General features: G+C 37.5%; 1 protein-coding gene across 5 annotated transcripts in view; it reads left to right on the top strand.

Moving 5' to 3' along the window:
• Positions 1–25204, top strand: part of NOL4 (nucleolar protein 4) — a 200992-nt gene that overhangs the window by 153553 nt on the left and 22235 nt on the right. For all 5 annotated transcript variants that reach the window (XM_074880413.1, XM_074880420.1, XM_074880406.1 and 2 more), the window contains one exon: positions 11206–11319. In XM_074880413.1, coding sequence (XP_074736514.1) covers positions 11206–11319 — 114 coding nt within the window. The remainder of the gene's footprint in view (positions 1–11205; positions 11320–25204) is intronic.

Genomic DNA, 25204 nt, shown 5'->3' with positions numbered 1-25204 from the left:
TCTGCTAACTGAATTTCTGTGAGCTCTGTAAAAATTAGGTCCTGCTAAAGAAATGGTATACCCAAGAAAATGCCCAGTGTGGTAACATCACACTGGCAATGGTTTTGGCTTTGGGGTTTTTTCTTGTACATTTTAGTCTATTACTTATCAGTAAAAGTTACTCCTTTGAAATCTTTCAGTTAACATACAGGTGTGCAAAACGTATTAAATGGTTTTAAAACACAGACATCAAGCTTACAGATTGAGCATCCCAATGGTTTAGTAATTGTGATTGAACCAAAACCCATGAAAATTGTGATGGTATACAACTGTCAGTGCTTTCAGACATTATTATTTTAGTATTACTCAGTAGCACAAGAATGGGTAATAATAAGTTTTCTTACCAACTGGCAGCTTCATTATCTCTAAAAAACTTTTGTATTTGCAAAACCCAGGAAAGTTGGAAGAAACTAGGTAGCCACACACCTTATGTCTTAGCAATCTCTCTGGCCTTTAGATGACAACAAAATCACCTCATCATTACAAATAGATACCATTTATTGATTAAACATATCATTTTTTTAAATGAATCATCTGCAAACCCATTGATTACATTAAAAAATTACTGGAGATAATTGAATTTTACTGTTTCTCTCTTTCTCTCTCTCTTTCTCTTTCCTGCAGTCTTTGCAGAATACTTATGATTTCTATATGTTGTTTAAGATGTTAGCTGAGAGTTCTAAGGACAAAATATCAGGTTTATTTATAGGGTAAGACCACTATTGGATAACACAAAAAGCAAAGACATGGACTAAATTTTTGTATGTGTTTGTGATTCTAATGCTGCATGGTATTATTATTTGAAATATTGGGATAACACTGTTTCTGAACAATGGAAACACAGATGAAGAGAGACAGGTAGAATAAAGGACATCTGTATAGATAAAAGTGCCAAAGACTGACCGGTGGTGTATGTGTCAGATCGTATAGCCTTCCGAAATAAAAGAAGGAAAAGCAGAAAGTAAATATTTTCTACGATACACTAAGTAGCATCAAATTGCATCTACTCACTCTGGATGAAAATAATTCAGCAACATCAAGTTCAGCTTTCACGATGCCAAATATTTTTATTTTGCTGTACTTTCAACTGAAAATACTTACAAAATTAGCCGATGCTAGCGAGTCTCCTCACTGTTCCAATTTATGGCCTCATTACTGTCATTATTTACACTGATGAGTGGTTATGTAAACTGACTCATTTTTTGTTATCTGAAAGACTTGTGCAACTGTTTTGCAATATAAATAAGGGACTTACTATCTGACCCATAAGAGCTAGGTTGGCTTGACTTCAGTGCACATTTGCAAATGTTACTTTCATATGAATAAAGGTTGCAGGATCAAATTTATTCCTGGGAGGCAAAAAGGAGCAGACATTACCGGGAACATGATCCTGGTAATCTTTATAATTCAGAAATATTCCCTATTTTTATAATGTTCCATGACAGTTTATGATGGGTTTTATTTATTTTTGAACAAACAAATTACCCTCTAAAATGTTGACTTCGCTGCCCATGAATGGAAATGACAAGGCACTGGAGCTCATGCCAAAGGTTTCAGCCCTCTTGTGCCTGAAGGGAAATCTGTCCTGCTTCCCCATTCGCAGGTAGGAACATAAGCCAAAGACTAACCTAAGTCTTTGGAGGAGCTCCCATTAACATCCTAAGAGAATAAGTGGTGGTTTATGTCCATGTCTTGAATAATTCTGAAATGTAATACATACCCATTTATTATTTTTAATTATTTTCTGATTTCTAAATTACTGTATCAGCATCTCCTGATTATAAACAGTTTTAGAAAATGCTACCATGGACAGAGGCACTTGACTGTATGATTATTTTAAATCTACTTACCATTTTGACAGTGGAAAAGAATCACTCTGTCTGGATAATAACATTTGTTCAAAACAATCATGAAGGGACATGTTGGTGTTGATTTGAATAAGGTGTTACCCTCAAATACAGCAAAACAGGATAATGATCTCCTCAGGAGCAATAGTGCTACCGTTGTTATATTAAATAGGATGTCAGATAATAATCTCCACAGGAGATGTCTTTTGCTATAGACATATTAAATACAAGTTTTTCATTTTGTTCAGGTTCAGAATGCTACATTTTGAGCATCTAGTTGCAAGAGAAAAAGAGAATTATCTCATATATGACAGTTCAGACTGTGTGTGGAACAGTGCAGCGCTCTACAGCATCATATTGTAAAGTGAAGAGAAAATGTAAACACTAAGTTAAATTAGTGTAAGACTGCATGGTAAAGATGAAAAAGCATGCCTGAGGCCTGCTTCTGTCAGTTATTTGCCATCTGTAATCCAAACGACAGTTCTTACTGTATAACAGGCCAGTTCTAGTTCTGAGGCAATGGGAAGGGCTCAGTTTCATGAGTGTTCGTATTGTTAATTAGTGTGTTTCTTAGTATTAATATTTTCAAGAGGTTGCTTATAGTTATTCTGCTTCTACTTATGACAGATATTTGTGTGTGGAATCCAAGGCAGCTTGCCTAGCTCCCTGTTACAAATATTCCTTTGAGGAGTTCCCTTTCTACATTGGAAATGCCTTCCCCGTTTGACTGTTCAGCTTGTAATTGTGCCATTTTCGTTCTGACACAAGCATATCCCTCAGCAAGGCACTGTCAAGGTTTTTCTCATAAATTGTAAGACTTTTTTTCTCCTCCCATTGTCCCTTGCTTATGGACTGTTGAGAATGTTCTCTTACTAAACTCTATGATCTTGCTCAGAATCTTTCATTGAGAGGGAAGTTTTTCAAGTCCTGAAATCACTGGCTTTTGGATGGGATCTCTAGGTTGTGCTTCCATCTGCACTGTGCTGTAGCACTTTGTGAAATTCTTAAAGTTCTTGATGTTCTTAAAGAAATTATTTTTCTCTTCATTAGCCCATAAACAAAAGAAAAAAATATATTGCTGCCTCTTTCTCAAGGACTGATATTAATGAGAATTCCTTTGTATACACTAAGTGTTTTGTGACCCATATATGCTATGCAAGAGGAATTTTCTCCCTGAAATGGTCAAATGACCTGTTTCACTTATGTTTTTAAAATCTGTCCTTTAGACTTGTCCCAGACTCTTTATTTACAGAAGAATGCCAATTAAAAAAAGATAGTAGACAGCTGCTGAGGATATGTGGTATGTATTTATTTAGTTACAGTCCAGAAAAATTTTGGAAGATAGAAATAATCAAATTAGGTTGAATTGACTTAATAATTAAATTTTCTTACTACAATCTTCATCTTCCCATCTTCATGATCTACTATCATCAGTCTCACTGCATTCATTTTGAAACTGCATCTTACAGTATCTTTTCCACAGTTATGCCATTTTTTCTATGTGCATCCCAATGCAAGAGCAAGGTCTTAAACTCTCATTCACAAAGAGATTCTTTGTTTTGTTTAAAAAAAACCCCAAAACTCCTTCCTAGGCACTACTGTAATAGAAAACAATAGTATCAAAGAACAAAATGTTCTTATGTATTGGAGAGGAAAGGCTAGTCATAAATGCTTTTCCTTGTCTGAAGACAAGTTTGAATGTGTCAGAGAAGAAGAGTCACACTATGCCTGAAGACAGTTCCTCGGTTACATCCCGATGTTGTTCATCCCAGCTCCTTCTGTCCTATTGCCAGCCTCAATAACAAATAGCTAAGCTCTGTATCTTTCACTGCTTCTGTCATCTGATTGTGCCAATTGGCTGTAAGAGGTGTTTTCACAATTTCCAACTGTGCACATGTTGATCGAGGTGTTTTAAATGTGTCTAGTGTCTTGGACTGCTTCTATATTGTGACTGAGCAACTTTGGTAGGGGCTGGTTTTCAGAAGGGGGTACATTTTCTGAAATCTGCCTCATTAAGATTTCTCGGGATAGGTATCTAGTTTTTAAGTTTTGGTTTTAGAGAGAGGAAGCTTTCGTTATTTACAGAATTTAGTGCTGAATAGTCCAGCTGACCTTGCAGTCACGTGGCTTTTCAGTCCGCAGGCCTTTTATGCCTGGAAAGGTCATAAGCTTTTTCAGGAAGATGAGGGTCTGTGGATTCAGGGATGCATACCTAATCTTGATTCATAAGCTGGGAGGCATTAAGAAAACTATCACAAGAACAGTTACATGAAGATCTACAAATAGTTACAGAATTCTTGCTTTGTACTATACCCAAAACTCTGTTGATTGGTCACTTTATTTTCTAAGCATCTCACCCTTGTTTGACAGTGGTTAGCTTATATAAGTCTGATGGGCTACCTGGGTGAAAAAGGGCAAAGCTACTCTCAGACAAACTTTGACCATTAGGTCTCACATATCCTTAAAAACAATAATTCTAGAAGCAGTTTCCCTAAGGCTCTTAAATATTCTCCCCCCCCCAAACAGTTAAGTGAGTATGCGTGATTTTTAAGAACTGCTTTTTAAATGTCTCATATACCTTTTGCTTTTCAATAACTATTGCAAGTATAGGCAATTTTGGAAAAGTGAGTGGCAGAAAAAGTTACACATTCTCCAGTAACCTTGGAAAATGTGAGGAAGTTGGCTTTGAAAAAGACATGGTATTTGGAAAAAGAATAAAAACTAAAAAATGAAAAATACCTAGCAACCTGATAGTGATTAGTCTTCTACATTCTGTGAAAGAGGAAAAGAAAGGAATGCAATTTTGACATTAGTTTCACTTTTTTTATTAAATTTAGAAAAAAACCAATCCCCTCCAAAATGGCAATAATTTCTGGTATAGAAGAAACCCCCTTTTTTATGGGAAAAAAAAAATCTGGGGAAGAAGGATGTTCGCCCTGATTACTTGTAAGCTTGAAATCAGAAAAAAGTAGTAAATACATCAGTTTTTCTTATGCTGTGATTCTAATTTAGATTGAGACCTCTGCTGCAGTGTTATTTGATTAGCTGGTTTGTGACAGTAGCTTAAGGATGGGGAGCCAGTTCAGTGTATTTGTTTAGGGAAACAAGAAATAATGTTAAATCAGACTCAGTGTTTCCTAGTCCTCTGATGTTTTGCTAGTAAACTGCTATTGGAGTGTTCAATTCAATCCCCACCTAACTTAGAAGGAGTTAGCATGGTGATTTCTGGGGTTCTCTGTCACTCTGAAATACCAGATAGATTTGGGATAGAAGTAATCTTACCTAAGTTTGCTAGAAAAATCAGGTGACTTGGGCTCCCTCAGCAATCAATGAAGCACTTAGATGAACCAATCCAGAGGGTTTCATCCCCAGCTGTCTCATGAGCCAACTTCTGGAGATACCTGTTTTTTCAATGAAACAAAAAAGAAGACTAGATGACTAGTTTAGACAGAATACTTGAGTTTTAGGTGGATAAAGTCAGCTGGATATTCTTTCTGTTGTTCACATAAGTCATTTAAAATTTCCGCTAGCCCCACTTGGCACAGCAGCAGCAGAACAGTGGTTGATTGGACTGTGTCACTTGCTTAACATTTAGACAGGAATATGGATAAGTTAAGATATATATGGATATATTTAGGTGCTGTCATAATCAAGGTGCAACACACAAGTTTCAATTAAATGTACTTTAAAGCTGAAAACTTCAAAAAGTGATGTGAACATCACTGAATGTTTTAAAAAGCCTCTTCTGTCATTTAAGAAAATATTTCTAGTTATTTCTTTGAATTCCTTAGTAGGTATTACAGTTGAGTATTACAAGACTGCAAGACTGAGCAAAATATATCAAACCCAAGACTGAAATGCAGTGCTACAAGCATTATAATGCAAGTCCGGTGGTTCATATTTCACTATTCTGTACTAACAATTACAAAAGTACATCCAATAGAGTGCAGTACTGTACTTCAGTATGTAAATTTAAAAACACTCTGTGGAAAGCTTTCTGAATCCTTTGTAACTAACTGTGTAGTGTAGGGTAGATCTGTGTCATACATTTCACTGCGTAAAAAAAAATCTCATGTGAAGATAATGTGTACCCTGTCTTGTAAAGTATTTTGGATGTTTTCTATGAAAAATGCTATTTAGGTATTGCATACTGTTATAAATATGTTGGGGATTTTAACACATTGTGTTAGATCTTATAAGTTATTATGAAAGAGTTGTGACAAATTTTCAATATTTCGTCTTGGAAATGAACTGGTCTTACCTGAGGAAAAACCTGACATGCAGGATAGCACTGGGGATGTTCATGTTGTTAGGAGCCCAACATGTGAAGAAGTGCTTAGTGGTACCTCTGGAAAAACTCAGTTACTGTCAGTGAGGCATCTTAGGCATTCTTCTTCACCTTCAGATGCCAAATCACTTTGAAAAATTTGAAACTATTTTTTTCCAAGTTTGAGTAATATATAAAATATTTTCTCATTCACACATTTATATTAGAGTTCATACATTTATATTAGGATCTCTATGAACAAAATGAAGTAACTTGTATGTTTATGTGCTTGCAACTGTCTTATACTGGAAGATCTCCTTTTCAGTGTTAATTGGCCTAAACTAGAAGGTAGTATTTATGCACAAATGTCAGGTTATAATGTTTGGTATTTTAGTGGGTGTGCATGGGTGCCCATTTTCTGACATAATAGATAGCTGTATTTTTCCAGAACTGAGTCAGGCTGGTGATAACATGTAAGAGTATCTAGACCAAGCTTCTCTATGACAGCTTTGGCTTTTAGTCATAAGTAAATACTGGATCTCACAAAAAATGCTAAGGACAACAGATCTTTAACCACAGGAGGACAGCACGTACTCGCAAACTTCTTTTTGGTGAATATACTGCTCCTAGTGGCTTAGACTGAAATATAATCCATCTATTATATCAATAATTGGTAGATTTATACCAAAAATATACCTTTAAAATTAGAACATAGTGGTTTTTTAGATTCCATACAGAAATACAGAAATTGTGTGAACACGCCAAAAACATACTGCAAAGGTACCTCACTTTAAACAAAAGACCTGGTAATACTGTATACAGTTGGTGTACTGCAAATGGGTATTTTACAGCATACTGAAAGTGCTAGTCTTTTTTATGTTAAGGAATCAGAGATTATACTAATAGAATTAATTTCTAGAGGATCTGGGCCAAGGATTTCTGATTTCAACTACTAAAAAATCAGCAGTCTTGCAGGACTACTCCATAACTCCAGAAAGTCTTGTTGTAAGATGCTTTGATTGTTGAGAGGCAGATCTAAAGCCCACCAAAGCCATGGAAAGATCTTCACTAGCTTTAATGTTCTTTGAAGAAGGCCAACAGTTATTTGACTACGAAGAAGTATTGACTAATTTGATTTCTCATTAAGAAATCTGCAAAAGTATATCTGTCAATAATTTTTACACTCTTCAGAAAGAGATAAGGGATAAATGTATAAAGTCTTCATATCAATTTGCATGAAAATGATCTCTCTTAAAACCATGCAGAAGTTCCTGTCCAATATGGTATGTTTGTTCTTTGTTGTCATCATCATCTACAGGCTCTGTGGTGGTCTCAGGAATCAGGTTTAAATAACCTTTAAATGCAGTTTCAAATATGAGAGGACTGGAGGTGGTTGGTCATTTCCCTTGGGCTACTGAGGGAATTTCAGCCACATCCTGAATGTCAGTCACTTCAAAAGATGTTAAAAACAGAGGCATCCGCATGTACATGAAATCTAGCAGTTTTCCCTTACATCTTTTGTCAAAATGCTTGTTGCCTATATCATGTTAGAGGCTGAACATTAGTTGAGTGTCAGCTGAAGAGATGTACAAAACCAAAAACCACTGTGTGTTCAAAAAGTGGCTGCCGTTTTAGTGCAGTCACACGCGGTATTGCCTTTGCAAGTAAACACAAAGGAATTCCGTATACCGCTGCTATGTGATGGACAGAGGCATGTATTCTTCTCAGAAGGTCTGTATTAAGCTGTTTTCCAGATTCCCTCTAAGTTTTATTCATCTCTTCACCTGAAAGTTACTATAAAATTTTCACATGCCCCTCTTCTGTCACTGGTTCAAAACAACAAAAATGTTATCCTGCCTTCTAATTTTGCCATGTAAATCTCTTGTTTTGGTAGACTAAAGTTTAGAGGCTTGCTTCTTTTCTGTTGTTTTACACATGGGTAGTTTCAGCATAGTTATTTCCTGCTTTACATCACTGTGAAGTGAAAGAAATACCAGACTGGGGCTGTGAATGTAATGTATCAAACAACACTAGGTGTGTTCTGCAAGTTAAAGCTGGTTGGGATTTTTTTGATAATGCCCTTTTTTTTTTTTTTTTTTTTTTTTTTCCCCCCCTTTAAGAAATATTAGTTTGTCAAAAGTTTCTGTTTTGACATAATTCAGTAAAATGACATCTGGTTTCCTGCTAGTCCAGTGGGCAGGTTATGGATCCAGGGATTGGGGGAGCCTGGAAGCCCTTGGAAATAAGGACTGCTTGGCTCCCACATTTCCTGCTGTAGTCCCAAACATGCAGGAACCATCACTCAGCTCTCAGCTCTGCAGAGGGGAGTCTGGGAACCTAGAAAATGCTGGTTTGGCTGAGATCTGCTGACTCCCTTCTGCAGAATTGAATGATGTTGCTTTTGCCATGTTTCCCAAGGCCTTTCTGTCTCACTCTCAGATAGGGAGTTGAGAAATGTTCAGAACCCCACAAGGACTGGGATGCTTGAGCTTCTTGCAGAAGTGGTTTTATAGCTGGTAGTCATGACAGAGATCATGAATAACCAGAAGTATAGAAGACGAGGAAATTAAGCTAAGCCAGAAGGGGCCTCTGAGCTTAGAAGATGAGGCTATTAATTCAGTTTATTTAAAAACATTTTTGAAAAAGTGGTTATTTCAAAGCAATTTTTCCTCTTAGGCAAGTCTTTTCAAAATTGATCTTTTTGACATTTCACGGATATGGCATTTCATGGAACAGAAAATCCTCTTTTTAACAGCTCTACATTTAGTGACAGAGGACTGTGTTCATCTTCTCAGTCAGTGCAAGACTAGAGCTCTGCCTGAGTTAAGTTGATGGAGCCCAAACCTTAATCAGATGATTTTTCTCTGGTGCTTTGTTACAGTGTTTTATTCCCCAGGTGACTCAACTGTGCATTCATTACATTCTCCCTAAGGTTCACTCTAGATAGTTCTTGACATGAACATATCAACAGCCAGCTGCAGTGATGAGTGAGAGAAATTATGAGTTAACACATATTTCAAGAGGAAGGTACTCCATTACTTGGAGGTTTCCTCATTTGTATACATACTAACTTAGAGTTCAATATTTCAAGAGTGAACACATAACCACTGCACTGCATTTCAGAGAAAAGCATGACTGCTTGATTTTTATGGTAACTCTTTTTTATTTTATAAAACACTTCAATAAACTTATTCTCTCCCATAAACAAATAAGATGGGGAAACTTGGGTTCATGTTACTTTTTGGTTAGAACATTTTTTGTCTCATATGTCACCTTCTAAAAGACTCCCTCCTCTGGAGCTCTGAGGAAGGTGTCTGTTAACTGTAACGTTAACTTCTGTAGCGACACCAGGGTTTAGCATCAGTGTCCTTCATCTCTTAGACTGATTTATTTTCAAAACTGGAAACAAGTTCAATAGTTTGTTCTGTCAAATCAATCCAAATATATTTTATTGTAGTGTTGCAGCCTCTGATTGTCTTTCTTACACAGCTGTTACACTGATGCCAGAGAGCTCATTCAGGTATGACTAGGGAGAAATAAGCCTATTGCACTAGTGAGGAAGACCCATAAATCCCTGTCAACTTCTAAAAGCTAGTTTGGCTTCTGGTCCCAGACAGACTGTAGTCCCATGCATTAGAGAAAGTACAACGTCAGATTAAAAATTGGCATTCTGCAGGGCACATCCAAAGTCAATAAATGGACTTTAATTTTTAAAGGTAAAAAGGTAATATTAGTAATGGTTGGCTCCTCAGTTTCTGGAATGTTACGAAAACCATAAAATCAGTTGAGCCAATATAATGAATCTGTTCTAAGGTTGTCTAAGAACTGAATGGAAATACTCCAAACTTTCTTCCAAAACTCAGTGACGTTTCATAGCAGGTTCATATTTATGCTTTTGAGAGTAAGAAGGTAACTCTTCAAAAAATCCCACCCAAAAAACACAACCAAAAAACCAACAACAAACAAAAAAATCCAACCAAAAAACCCACACACTTGGCCAGTTCCTCAGTAGGTATAAATTTATATAGTACTTTTGAGTTCAGTGAAGCTTTGAAAATTTATGGAAGTTCAGAACCTGGTTCAATAAATTGCAGTCTCTGGTATGTATATCAGTATCTGTGTTATTATCCCCATTTTCTTTATTTTCTTGGTAGTTCAGATATCTCTTTGTATATTAATGAAGAAGATTAGTTTTATTGTGAGCTTCATCCTCCAGAAAGATTGTTATGCATGTAATTAGGAGAAAAAGGTGTGTAAATAGTCTTCTTAATGAAATGGTAGGGAAGGTCATATTGGCTTTCATAACCAATGAAACTAAAAAGATTTTGGCATTCCCTTGGTTTTGGGGGATTCATTGCACCTTTAACCTAAAACATGTAAATGCTATGAAATTAGTAATAAGAGGTTTCAGATTGGAAAAGTGAACCATATCTAGTTGAACCACAAAATATCTACAGTGTTGGAAGGCTGGCATTATCAAAAGAAAAACAGATTTTTTTTTTTACATCATTTTAATCACATCAGTCATGTTGCAGCAAGGAATGCAAATACTCATATACTACAGATTGAGACTGCTCTGAAATGTTCTGACAATCTGTTATGTTTTGAGTGATGTTTCAACCCTATCACTTGGGTTTTTTTGTTTTGTTTTTTTATGACTATAAAAAACCCACTACTCATCTCTGTCACATGCTGTACAGGATAAAAAGCCTTTCAGTTTTCTTAACAAGAATCAGACGGCCAGAGTGCTGCTGGAACGCAGAGAATATGCCACTGTCTGTTCAAAGTACAGTTTAATGAGCCAGACTAAACACACTGGACAATAGAGCTGTGGGGGGAAAGGGCTTCTCGTGGATCTATGGATCAGCTGCAGCTTTAACATCTAACTAGTTTCATTTTTCATCTTTACAAGTTCCATTTCCCTGTTTTGTTGGTATAAACTGCATTTCAATGAGTGGACTTTCCTGCCTAGGTGATGGTATTGTGTGCTTTGAAAAAGGGTATCGTGGATTATGCTAGAAATAATTTCTGTGTTTCTTTTTTCTCTCATAGTCACGACCTATTCCCTCACACCTTACTTCAGCAGTTGCAGAGAGTATCCTGGCTTCCGCCTGTGAGAGTGAAAGCAGAAATGCTGCAAAAAGGATGCGGTTGGATAGACAGCAGGTACTGTGTTGTTTGGGGGTCTACCACATCCATATTTATAAATGCACTGGACTCATTTACATAGGATGCCATGCAGAAGGGTGGTGCAATCCCTTATATGTTTCTTACTAGCAAGAATAATTAAAATACAAAAGCTGTAGTTCTTTAAATGAATACACAAGCATGTCTTTGTCTATATTTACATAAGCTGAATGAGGGTGTCTAATATATTTATAATGTCTAGCTGGATAAAACTGTATATTTGCTTTTTAATGGTTGTAGATTTTGAAGGCATAGTGTGTAATCTGAAACTAGAATTAAAAGGAACAGAACATACAGTATATATAATTTACATAAATAACAGAAATGGTGCATGTATCCATGAGTCAGTCTGTTTATCTGTGCACATATTATCTTTCAAAATGTGTATGCATTTGTAAATATAAGGTGAAATAGTGTAAGTTTCTGAAAATACGTATTTGCCGGAAACAGAAAAGTTATTGTGTTATATAGCAAAATGCTGTCAATTAACTTATTAGTGAGTTTTTAAAGCTCATATCAATATTTATTTTATTTTTTCTTGTGTGGTTATTCACCTATTATAATGCATGTTAGGATTTCATAATTTTTAATTTGCTGAGAATTGCATGTTTTCTTTGTTTTTTAAAATCAAACCAGTAGTTCATTCCAGAGTTTATTTAGTTGCTCCACAGATGCAGTGAATGTCTAACATCCTATTGCAGAGTCTGTTTGCTTTATTTCTCTTCATGACTATCACAAAGTCAAATCTTAGTAATATCTTAGATGAACTTTGTGTAAAAGAGCATTTTCCTTTCATACATAGTCCATTGAGTTCTTTCCATCATGCCCTGACTGACTAAAGGATTCCTACTACTATCCCTAGAACATTGATAGTTTAGCATCTGGGAGTAGATATTGCTATTTCTTTTTACTATTATATTTTTGGCTAGTATTTTCATTATGGTGGTATATTTGCCTTAAAATTTACAAATAGCATGGAATGTCAAAGCACTGTAATGTTGAGTATGGCTTAGTTTAGAAGTAAAGCTCATTCAGATTCTGCAGGTTTTATATTCTCTCATTTGTTGTCTGATTTTTCAGTAACAATTAAATTTAAAAAAAAAAAAAAAGCTACAAAGTCGATGTGCTTACCCCAAGAACTAGAAAAGACCTGTGCAAACATCAGTTACTTTCATTGCACAAAACTAGTGGCTCAATTCCTTGGTCCAGCCAGAGTGAGGCAGTGTGTTCGAGAGATTTAAATGAGAATCCTGTAATACTCTCGAGGGAACCAGAGACCTGTTGAAACAAAAACAATTTTAAAACTGTAGACAGAATTTTAAAAGCATATTTTTTTTTCTTTTATTTGTGGTATTACTATCACAGAAGGATTTAGTAACAGTTCTTGTTGAGGGGAGAGGTATTTCTTTACTTTTCATTACAGAATTAAAAAACTGTAGGCATAACGGCTCCAAACCGATCACTTTAATTACAGTCTTGATGTTAAAGTAGCAAAGCTGCCTACGAAGAACAGGTGTTGGATTATGCTTCCTTCAGCTCTGCCCTCTTTTTGGCAGTGAGTTCTGGGAACACTGTGGAGACAGTTGCAAATAGCACCAGGCATTTCATTCAGCAAGCAGTAAATTAGCTGAGCTGATGTAGCTTTGGTGCTTGCAAAACTATTTGTGAATTCAGGATAGATTTGCTGAATAGTTTTGGCTGGAAAATAATATGGGAATGTGTGTTAGGTAGCTTCATAAAACTTATAGTGAGAAATTTACCCTGCAGGGCGAAATAGTTAAGTCATTAGAGCAGAAAACCTTGATTCTAGCTCCAGTTCCATTGAAATTTAATTATTTATTCCAAGTATGTGACATTAGCAAAATAGACCGAGAGCAAAGCATTCCAGAATATTTCTGAGTGGGGTATTTAACACACACTGCTGTGCTCGGTTCTTATGCTGAGATGGGAAGTGGACCTGTATCTTCACATCCAGGGAGAGTGCCTTATAGATAAAAGGGTTCTATCCTTCTCCTCTTCCTATTTATTCCTTTTACTTACTTTTAAATTTCCTTAATTTTTCTTACATATATCCAAAATGAAATATTTTCATTGGATTTTTTTTCTTAAACAGAGGAAGGTTGAAAATGTTCAGTTCAGCATGTTGTTTTTACTTTTCCATAGCTTTAAAAAAAAAAAAAAAAAAAAGCCTTGTTTTCTTGCTAGCATGTCTCTACTTTTCCTTTTTAAACATAAATTTTCAAAATTGGGCATTATACCCATGGGTGAACTCAGGCTTTCAGTGGAAATTTGGGAGGAGGAAAGTGGAAATAAGATTTGGATAATGAAAATTACCACTTCATAAAATATATCAAGAGACCAATGGAGGACAAGCATTAGACAGTCCTGGAAAGTAGATTGTTAAGAGGATCTGATAAGAGCACTCATTCATCACTTCCCCTCAGAGCTGACTGGAAGCATTGCATTAAAGGTGCTTTATTCTTGCACGCAGCACAGTGAAGGTCTGCCTTTTATTCTCCAGAGGGGTGGTCTGCCTCAAAGTGAGATGTAATTTGCATCCCCACCACCACCTTTTTCAGAATATTACCCATAAAACATGAATGTATTAAGAACACAGTGTTATACCCAATCCTGAAGCTAAGACAAAACATCAGCAGCTTCTTGAACTCCTTTTCTTGTCTTGTTTATGCTCTTTCCTCTTCTTCTCCGTTTCTCCTCCTGTCCCTGGTACAACATGGTCCCTGAGCAGGAAGTTCCGAGCATGTTGCCTCTATGTCCCTAATGGAAGTCTGTACTTCAGTAAAATAATATGAATTTCCAAACTAATTATGTTTTTGCCTACAGTGTTAATTTTAACAGTCTTTTGGTAAAAAACCATCTCAATTATTGCTCAGCAAAAAGAAACAAAAGTCAAAACTATTTCTAAGAGCTAATTTTTTCTTTTGAACAGATAGAGTATTGGCCATAGTCATGAGTATTAGCTGTTTCTTTCACAGGTAAACGTGAAGGGTTGGCTTTACATACCTATAATCCTGTGCACAGATTTGTTATCTCTTCAGAAGAAACCTCTCCAAAGTGTGTGTGTGTCTGCACACACACAAATTCTGCACCTTATGAATATCTTTCTAGAAGTATTTCTGACAGCTGAAGTGCTTAATATAGCCGTGATCTCGGGATATTGTTAAGTCTGATAAAGTTAAGTCTAAAGCAGAAAGAAGCCATCCTTCTACCTGTATGCCTTAAATTCCACTCACGTGATCTTTGTATTTCCTAACTCAAGGCTGAAAATTTCTGCCCACAAAATTCCAATTTTAAAAATAAGTTCATGACAGCTGGTCTCACTGGCATCAATTACTTATTTTTAAAGTTTCTTTCTTTCATGGCAATGAATTTGTTTCATAATGGGACTATCAATGTGGTCTTGTCTGTCATGAAACTAGTAACTTCCCATAGCTTTTAAAACAACAACAGTAAAAGCATTGTCAGTTTCTGAGACTTCTCTGTAAGGAATATAAATGTGTTTACTAGGTCATGGTAGTTTGGACTATAATGGTTTGGCTGTCTGACTGTGTTAGATGTTACTCAAGTGTTCTCTTTAGCTTCAGTGCATTTTCATTATCTTGAGATCAAGCTCTGTTGGTTGGCCAGTAGCTTAAGTGCTGAGAAGTTATATATTTGATACCTGTTACCGGACTGAAGAGTTCTGTCTCTTACACTTTTTAATTTTGCCTGGTAGTAAAAATAATTTATTCCCTTGCACAAATTTTATAGATTTATATATTGAAATTTTATAGGTTTACTGATTCTACTGCCAAACAGTGTAATGCTCATGGCACAGGGCTAGATTTGGTTGATCTTCCTCAGGCCAGATCAGGCAGTGGGTACAGAGGCAATGCAGAGCTTTTGTCTTGCTCTCCAAATCATCTCTGCTGAGTCTGGATACTGAAAAAGAGTTACTCCAATCTTGAATTTTGAGGACTTTTTTCATCACAGTTGATAAAAAATATAGAAACAATAATTGGATTGACCTTCATGACTTGCTTCAGTCAAAGATAGGAGAGGCATTATCTGAATCCTTAAGATTTCCTGTGCTTCTGAGTGATATCTTGGGATGCTCTCCTGGGAAAATTACATCTCTAACAATATTCAGTGTGAAGCAGTTTCACTGAAGTGGAAGTTCTGGACTACTGTCAACAAGACAGTCATGAAACAAATTAAGTAGAGCTAAAATACAGCCTTTTTTACATGCATTCATTATGTGTGCTGAACAGGATGACTTCTTTTGTTGTGTCCTTCACTTTACAAACCAAATTGTGTCTTGGTTGGCAAAAGAAGAATGGCTAAATAAGTAGAAAAATCTGGAAAAAGTCATCCACTCATTACTGTCCTGGGCAGTGAACAGAGGTTGGGATGCCTGTTTTGTGGGCTGCTGCTGCAGAGGCCTCGGCTCTGTGGCTCTACTTGTTGTCGATCACAGAAATGGAAGTTATATTTTAAGAGCTTAACCATTTTTTAATGGTTACCAGTCTTTGCTTTTTTGGAACAGGTATGTGTGTGGTGTAGTTTTTATAAAACCTCATCATAAAACAGCCTGGAGCACTGTTGGGTTATGGTACTTTGTGGAAAGGGGAGGTGGATTAGTCTTGTTACTGTCCTGTCTGAAATCAAAAAGACCTATGAAAAATCTTCAAGGGAAGATCTAAGAGGAAACAGTAGTTTATATACATCGGTGTGTGACAGACCTGCCCCTTTATTTTTCCGAAGGAAGATGAAAAGGTGAAATCTTCCTTTGGAAAAGCAAGGAAGAATGATACTAGAAAAAAATTGCCTTCACCTTTTATTTGGACACAAGTATATTTTATAACAGCTGCCTTTTGTTTCATTGTTTTGTTTTTTAGAATTAATTCTTTTTGCATGCTATCATGATGTAAAATTAATGACTAAGCATTTTTCTTCTAATTGAAATAAGAAGTCTTTGGCGATCAAGGCAAAATGTCAGCACCTGGGAGCAAAGAAGAAGGATGAATATGGGAAAGCAGGAAAAGAACTGAATCACAGAGTAGTATGTCTGTAGAAGTGTATGAACCTTTTTATGGACATGTCGTGTATAATCAACTAGATCATTTAGAAAATTGATGTAGCTTCATTTGCACCACATTGATTTGTACCAGTTAGGAATCTGGACCTCTGAGAATTCATTATTATATTTGGGGATAGGACAACAGTGGTCACATATGACTGTGAAGCCAGTGGACTGGATTCTCTCCTGGATTCAGTCCATGTTATTTTAGCAATTTGACCTCCATTTCAGTGAATAATTCATGGAGGGGCTACGATAGCATGCAGAGCTTTCTGGTCAACCAAAGGAGTGAGTTACATACACATCCTTTCATCCAAGTAGTCAGACATGCAATGTATGATTCTTTTGTAGTTACGTAGCAAGTAACTAGTTGAGACCAAAGAGAGCTTAAGCTCAGAAGAAAATGAAAGTTATCTTACATATCTCCCGTCCTAACAAAGGCATTTCTCAGGCAGAGCTGGTGCTTTTTAAATCAGTAGGCTCTTCACAGAGTGCTTGTCAGTCAATATTTTATAGAATATACATGATAAGGAAAATGTTTTCTGCATTTTCTTTTTTTTTTTTTTTTTATGGGAATTTAAAGAGTACGGTTTCTTTTCATTCCAGAGACTAGCTGAAAATAACAGTCATACAACTTTATAGCCTGACAAAGGTGTTGTCCTCATACCTTCACTGCACAGACATCAGAATAGTACTTTTCTTGTAAAATTCATAATTTCTTTAGTTTGATTTAATTCAGCTATTCTTTATGACTATCTACAAGGCAAATGGAAGATAATACAATGAAGCTATTAGGATATCTGTTAATCTCCAAGTGCACATGGGAGACAATTTCCCTTTCACTGAACAAACCAGTTATATGCAGACTTACATTAATTCCTCACATGAGCTCGTATTTGGAGATGGATGCAAGACAACTTTGAAGTTGCAAGAGTATTACTTCATCTCTATCTCTGCTTGAATTATTTCACTCTCTGCTAGGCATCTCAATAAAGTTCCCTCAATATAAACGTTAAATGTCTTTTTTAATAATAAGGTTAAAAGATATGATGTAATGTTAGGATAAATAAGATTAGGATAAATGTGTGGGTTACATTTCTGAGTCTCGTGAAAGCTACCAGTTTCTTTAATAATAAAAGCTAAACTCAGTAAAAAAAATCTTCAATTATTTGAGCTTTTCAAGTTGATAAGAGCAAGTCCACGCACTGTGCACAGACTGTCATGCACTATGATGCTGTGAAGCAGTTCTTTATGATAAACACTGAATGCAGTTTTTAAGAAACCTCTCATCAAGATGACAGCTGTAATTTTTTCCATGCTGTGATTTGTAACCAGGCAAATTAAATATCAATAATCATCATGGTGGAGTGAAAGATAATATCTAAACCCCAAGGAAGAGAAAGTTTAATGATCCCAGGTTTACACTGAAACATAAATGAACATAAATTTGCAAATAGGCACTTTAAACACATTCTTCACCCGTATTCTAGTTTGGGGGATAAAAGGAAGGCAAATGTAAAGTTTTCAGTGCTTTGGTAGCATATGAATAGGGTGTTAAGAATATTGCAATATTTAGTAATTTTAACAATATTGCTTTTAGCTGTTAGAAGAGTAGGAGTAGGTGGCTATTAGGTTTCTGACAAAGCAATTATGGCCTAGACACATATGCTGGGAGCTGACCTGACATTTGCCTCTGGATAGTTGTCATAGCAGCAACCTGAATAGAGCAGCTTGATACAAGTGCCGGTTGCAGACTGGGGTACAGGTTCTGTGCTAATGCAATACATCTGAATATTAATAAAAGTGCACATGTACTGCCACTTGGAAATCACCACTACTGTGTTTCCTTCCATTTATATCTAATTCCTAAATGTTCGTTTTTAAAAAAATTGAGGTTTGTAAGGAGATGTTAATGATCTGCCTCCATACAATTTCTGGTGCCATTTCTCTGCATGTAACAAGGGGGTTGACCTAAAGAAAGACTCTTCAAGCACAGTTTTGTTAAACAGAAAAAATGTCTGGCTGTTGCAGACCAGGAGCAGTTTGTGTCTCGATTAAGAAGGAAGGAAATTACTGATGGACAAATTACAGGTAATTGTAAAACTGTTTTGGAAGAAACTAATTAAAAATCTGAATTGCATTGAGGGCATGGACCTCCACTGCAGGATCACTATATGTGGCTTTCAGCAGTGAGGGGGAAGAGACCTTAAAACCTTTATATTTTGAGGACAGAGAATTTGTTTCAGCTGTGCCACTAATGCACAGCTTCTAAATCTTGACACTGAGCAGGTATTTCCTGTATTACCCTTCAGACAGCAGGAAAGAAGGATATATATTTGTGTCCCTGTATGTATGTTGTTGTTCTCTTTCCTGATCAACACGTGCTGCAGCTGCCAGCAGGAAGGAACAAATTGTAGGGTTCTTAAATGCTCTCTTTCTTCTGTTACTTGTATTGTCTGATTTTGTATCAAGGGCAGACTTGGACAATATTGGTTACAGAAAAAGGAATTATGCAAAAATATCTCCCACTGGACGGTGGAGAATGCCCTGATAAGGCAGTGCTTCTGTGGCAGAAGGCTGCAAATTCAGAGAGAGCACGGAAAAGTGGTTTTGTTTCAAGGAAGTGGAGTCCTTGCCACAGCTATTCAATACACAGGAAAAGCACACCAACTATACATCCTTGTTAGAGGTGGAGGAGAAAGCATCAGGAGTTCCCTTCCTCTTGGGTTTCACAAAGCCTAATTTGCTCTAGAGGATGGGAAAGAAAAGGCGCTTCATCCGTGCTGACCACAAGTGGCAGCAGTACGGAGGGATGGGGCCATGTCCTTGCTCTGCTGTATATTTACATACGACCTGAAAAATTCCAGCTCAGAGTGATTTTTACTTCAGAATGGGAGGCTTACGGAGTCTTAGATAATAGAAAAGAGCAAAGGGAAGCAGATAGTTCACTTAACATAAAGCAAACAAATAGAAATTGGTATCCCAAAAACCACAGGAGGCAAAAGTCACTTTAACTTTCAAAGAGCTCAATGCCTCTTACACTACAGAAGCTTTATTAATAATAGCTTTTTGTATTCAGACATCTCTTTGTGATTTGGTATTTAATAGGGATCAGAGTGATTTCTGTACTTCAGTACTTTATCCTTTTTTATCTGTGTTCAAAACGATCACTAAGACGACTGTAACGTCCTTGGATACCCACATGCTAGTTTGCATTTCAGGCCTTATTCATTTCCATCATTTCTCGACCTAATGATTATTTTACTTCTGAGTTGGTCTTTGGTTTGCTTTTGTGGTTCTAAATGATATGCTTTAACCACTGAGGCACAAAATGTTATGCAGGCACCGTTTAGCTGCATGTGGATTATTGTCAAGAGATCAAATTATGTACTAGTATTGGGAAACTTAGCTTCCTACCCAGAATGCACTGGCCATATTGTCAAGGGGAAGAAAATAAGCGGTATGCATTGTAATTTTAAATCCTGCTGCCTTTCAAGGCAGTGGCAAAATTCCTGATTTCAGCAGTGCTGGATAGGGTTCTGTCATTAGCAGATGCAGCTGGAAGGGACTGCTGAGTATCACAGGGCAATCCCCCTCCCTCCACGCTCCAGCCCAACCTACGTTAAATTTGCCACATGTATTGGAAAGGATTAATGTGCAAGGCATGCAATTGCAAAGAATTTCATGCCTTGGATTTACAGTGAGGCCCTAAGGTGAGCAGCTAATTTTTCACCTCAACACAGAGATCGTTAAATTAGAAAATGCTTTATTTTTCCAGGCTCTTCGTGCTGAGCATATATGGTTGAATTTCAAGCTCCTGATTTCAGAGAACACTTTGAACACCCTGAGCTGCAATAATATCTTGAATGTGAAGTAAAATTGATGCCAGTGTAAGTTTTCTGTTCTGGAGGTTGATAAAACTGAAGACTCAAAAATGGAGTGTCAGGTTGTTTCTTGGACAGGAACTTTTAAACAACCTTATCCCCCTTCCTGTCATAAGTGGAATGAAAATGAACAGGGACTGGAACAACCTTCTTCTCTGTGTCTTTAATATCCATCTCCTGTCAAGGAGGCAGAAGAGGAAAGGCTGGTCGAAATGTACGTATAAAAGTTCTCTCCTCAGGCCCAAAGATGGAGGTTTTGAAGTCAGGGCTTTTGTTCTTCCTGCTCCTACGTTAAAAGCCAGGAATAGAGAGCTTTTTACTTATCCCTCCCTTTCATATAGCAAGAAGATATTAAATGTGAAGAATTTTCTTGCCTTCACATGTTTCTAGCATAGAGACAAGTATGTTAAAAACATGATTTTGTTTTTCCTTTCCTGTGTTTAGCTATTGACTTCATTGCACACACCCTCCTGCCTACATCACAGGGAGGGAATAATATTTCTGGTGAGTAAACCCCTGTTGTCACGCAGAGTTTGGGCCAGTTTAATGAAATCAATGCAAACCCACTATGCATGTGCAAATTCTTATTTTTCAAGAGTGGTGTATTTTAGTTTTGGTTAATGAATTACTAGATGTAGAAGGCTTTAAACAATCATAAATTACTCCTAAATTCAAAACATCAGTTGCACAATGGATTCAGATATATTCCTCAGTTAGAACAGTGCAATTTACCACGCGGAAAATATATGTAGAAATGTACGCACAGACTGCTTATGTTTGGTAGCCAGAACATGTTTGTGATTCAACAACTGGCTTGAAGTCCCTAAACTAAATTTAGAAACATATTTTTCTAAGAAAAAAATAAAATATATAATAAGCTGTGGGAGCAGGAGCCGAGTGCATTGCCTGGGAGCAGCACCAGCTGCTAAAGAGGCTAGGCACAGGGCAAGGCAGCCAAGCAGGCTGTGGCCAGCAGCCCAGGCATTGTGCCAGAAGAATCCTCCCCTGAAATGAGAATATTTGGGGAATAGATTTGTACTGCAGTGCACAAATTTCATGCTTGGTACACATGGTATTTCATATTAAGCTTCAGTTTTACTGTCTCCATTAATGAAGCAAATAAGAAAGTGCATCCTCCAAAGGCCAGTCAAAGTTCATTTCTTTGTTTTTCCAATGGCTTATGCCACTCTGGTTTGATGATTGTGGAATCAAAAGGCCATACCCCAAAGCATCACTTCTTATCTACTGAATCTTTTAAAATACTGGAGTTAAAGGATGTGCACCAACTTCTGTCAAAAATTTATAGCTGGTCTTCTTCAGTAGCAAAACATTTTCTTTCTACTAAATAGTTTGAGGCAGGGTGCTGAGGTCACATTTTTTAAAAAAATACCTTTTATTTTTAAAATATTTTTTCCTTTTTTTTTAAACTGTAAAAGTCAAGTTGTACCTGAGGCAGTGTTCAAAAGCAGACAACCAGACATCCTGCATTGAATTCATAGAAAGAATTTTGGTTTTCACAAACATGCAGTTCAAGTTTTAACACAGATTTGAAATTAAATAACTAGCAATCAGATGTCTCAAACATAGGGCAAAATATCTTTAAAATATCTGAACCTACTTTTGAAAAGAAGAACCAGTCATTAAGTGCGTGCAAAAAGATAATTGCTCACTCTCCAACAGACAAGAAAATTGTTTTTGTAAAAGACAGCTATGTATAACTCCCACTAGAATTTACCTGTGGAAGATACACCATACTATAAATATGGCAATATGCTGGAATCTCCAGTGTGCTTATTTTTTTCTTTTCCAAACAAGAACACACAGACATTTTTAATTAGTTGAAACTTGAGGAAGTTAATTCAGCACTGACTTCAAATGCTTCATGTCTAGGCTGTCATCTTCTGTTTCTAAATGAAGAAGTATTTCATTTAGAATCTAATGTAAAGTGCTTTTCTCCATTCCCCCTGCCACACACTCCAATATATGTAATATTAAAAGAAAGTGTGGGTCAGAAGAGAAGTAGGAAGAGGATCTCAAAAGTCCAAATCATACCCCACAGTTTTCCAATAAAGCCTTTTTCAGTAGTTGCATCTCCATACTCCAGAGCTAGCAGGTGTATGGAAAGCTGGATTGTGTCAAGAAAATATGCTGTCAGTGGTGGGAGTGATACCAGTTGTAATGCAGTAGACGAAGAGACCTATAGTGGGAGGTTTAATTATGTTGACCGTGATGATATTGTAGTAATAAATCTGCAAAGCTGGCACAAGCACTGCTCCAGTACTCCCACACACTTTCCCCTGCATGCTCCCTAAACATTTGATTCATGAATTTAAAAATTTTCTCTGTTGGTGCTCTGGTGCTACAGTCCTCCTGCACTGAATGGAGTAATGCTGATCTATCCCAGCTGAAAGTGTTGCCCATCAGAGTCACTGAAAATGTCATGTTGGCAAGCGGGAACAGAAATGTCTCTCCCTATAGGAATGTTTCACTAAGATAATTTCTTGAGGACAGTACACATAAGTATGAGAAATGAAGAGAAAAATGCTTGATTGTGATCATAAAAGTGGAGCTGCCTGAGGCGTATCAAGGCTTGTTCTGAATGAGAGGAATACACCTCGAAGGAGGAATTTCTCCTGCTTTGCATCCTTCTAGTTCAGTAGTAAGTACTGCTACGCCTTTGTCATCATGTATCAGTTTCAGTAATACGTTGGTTCATTCAGCACCATTACCTGCAGGCAAAACTGCTCTTGGGATGGAAAAAGATGACATTGTTTTCTTGTGGTTTATATTGTTTCTGTTTGGAAGAAAGGTCAGATATTCAGACTCCTCCATTTGTACTGCCTGTCAGTGAGGAAGCAGCAAAAATGATCAGTAGCCATGTTCTGCAAGGTGCTGGCCTCTGCAAAGGAACTAGCTTTGAAAAGACTAGAGGGGATACGCAGCAACAAAAGAATAAACATGACATAACCTGTACTTCATTTCCACTGAAGTTTTTTACCTTTATTTTCTTCAGATTTTCAGCTAATCTAATTTCAGCAGGGGCATCCTAGGCTCTGGAGTTTATTATGCAGTGCTTCACTTTTGGGATCAGGCATGTACCAAATGAGCTCTCTTAGGAGCAGGCTTAGCAAGCAAGGTTCTGTGCCTTGAGCTATCTTAGGCTGAGTGGTGCAGTCAACAGTCTGGAGGGAAGGGATGCCATCCAGAGGGACCTGGACAGGCTTGAGAGGTGGGCCCGGACAAACCTCATGAAGTTCAACAAAGCCAAGGGCAAGGTCCTGCACATGGGTCGAGGCAATCCCAAGCACAAATACAAGCTGGGCAATGAGTGGATTGAGAGCAGCCCTGAGGAGAAGAACTTGGGGGTATTAGTGTGTGGAAAACTGACTATGAGCCAGCAATGTGTGCTCGCAGCCCAGAAAGCCAACCATATCCTGGGCTGCATCAAGAGAAGTATGGCCAACAGGTCAAGGGAGGGGATTCTCTCCCTCTACTCTGCTCTTGTGAGACCCCACCTGGAGTACTGTGTCCAGCTCTGGGGCCCCCAACATAAGAAAGACATGTTCCTATTCGAACTGGTCCAGAGGAGGCCAGGAAGATGATCAGGGGTCTGGAGCATGTCCCTTATGAGGACGGGCTGAGAGAGTTGGGGTTGTTCAACCTGGAGAAGAGAAGGCTCTGGGGAGACCTTATAGTGGCCTTCCAGTACTTAAAGGGGGCCTACAGGAAAGATGGGGAGGGACTCTTTAACAGGGAGTGTAGTGATAGGATGAGGTGTAATGGTTTTAAACTGAAAGAGGGTAGATTTAGATTAGATATAAGGAATAAATTCTTTACTGTGAGGGTGGTGAGACACAGGAACAGGTTGCCCAGAGAAGTTGTGAATGCCCCCTCCCTGGCAGTGTTCAAGGCCAGGTTGGATGGGGCTTTGAGCAACCAGATCTAGTGGAAGGTGTCCCTGCCCATGGCAGGGGGGTTGGGACTAGATTAATTTTATGGTCTCTTCCAACTCAAACCATTCTATGACTCTGTGATCTATGGAGGTGGTACAGCAAAGCAAAGGATCCTTCGATATTCTCTCTGGTCCCATCCTCTGTGGCAGGCTGAAGGAGTCGGTGATGCTGTTTCCCAAGGGAAACCGTCTTTCATTTGAAGGAAAATGTTGGCTGAGAGTGGGTGGGGAGGTGCAAATAGAGGAGGTGGAGATTCTCAAGATTGACTACTGAAACAAGGCCTAAATCAGTAATTTATCATAAGGCCCAAGGCAAGGGCCATGCTGTGCTGTTCTTTAGGTCAGAGTAAAAATCTGCCTTTGTTTTCTGCCTGTCCTGAGAGGAAGAAATTCTGTATGAGGCCTGGGCCATAACAAATCTCTTTTCTCTGCTGGTACAATGGGGAGGAACAAAAGTTCTACCTGCCTCCTCTCCTCTGGTGTTCCTCAGCAAAGCAGAAAATGGTGGCCCTGATGACTCTTCTGCTTTTTGCATGGCACCTATGTCCCTTTGATTTTCTACCACTTTCACCATGGGAAATGTCACATGTATTTTGTGAAATACACCGTGAGCACTTAGGAGTTTTGCCAAAACTCAAAGACACTGGCACAGTTTATGTATTCAAACCAGGTCCAGTTCTTCCTCTTACATGCTTGTAGCTTTTTGTAATCTGGTGGTGGCCATCATTGGACACATTATTTAAGATTGCACTGAGGACGTCACTGCTGTGCGTACACTGCAGTGCACTATGCAGTCTTGCACTATGCACCTGTCCTGTATGTTGAGCCAACTTTAAATTAATAGTGGTGAAACCATTAGCTAACTAAATTTTTTCATACATTAAAATTCTCTGGAAAAATAAAGAGCATGACCATGTCCAATATAACTTATGAAATAGCTTGTGAAGG

This window comes from Strix uralensis, chromosome 1, assembly GCF_047716275.1.
Source record: "Strix uralensis isolate ZFMK-TIS-50842 chromosome 1, bStrUra1, whole genome shotgun sequence".
NCBI lineage: Eukaryota > Metazoa > Chordata > Aves > Strigiformes > Strigidae > Strix > Strix uralensis.
This window is presented reverse-complemented; position numbering and strand designations above follow the sequence as displayed.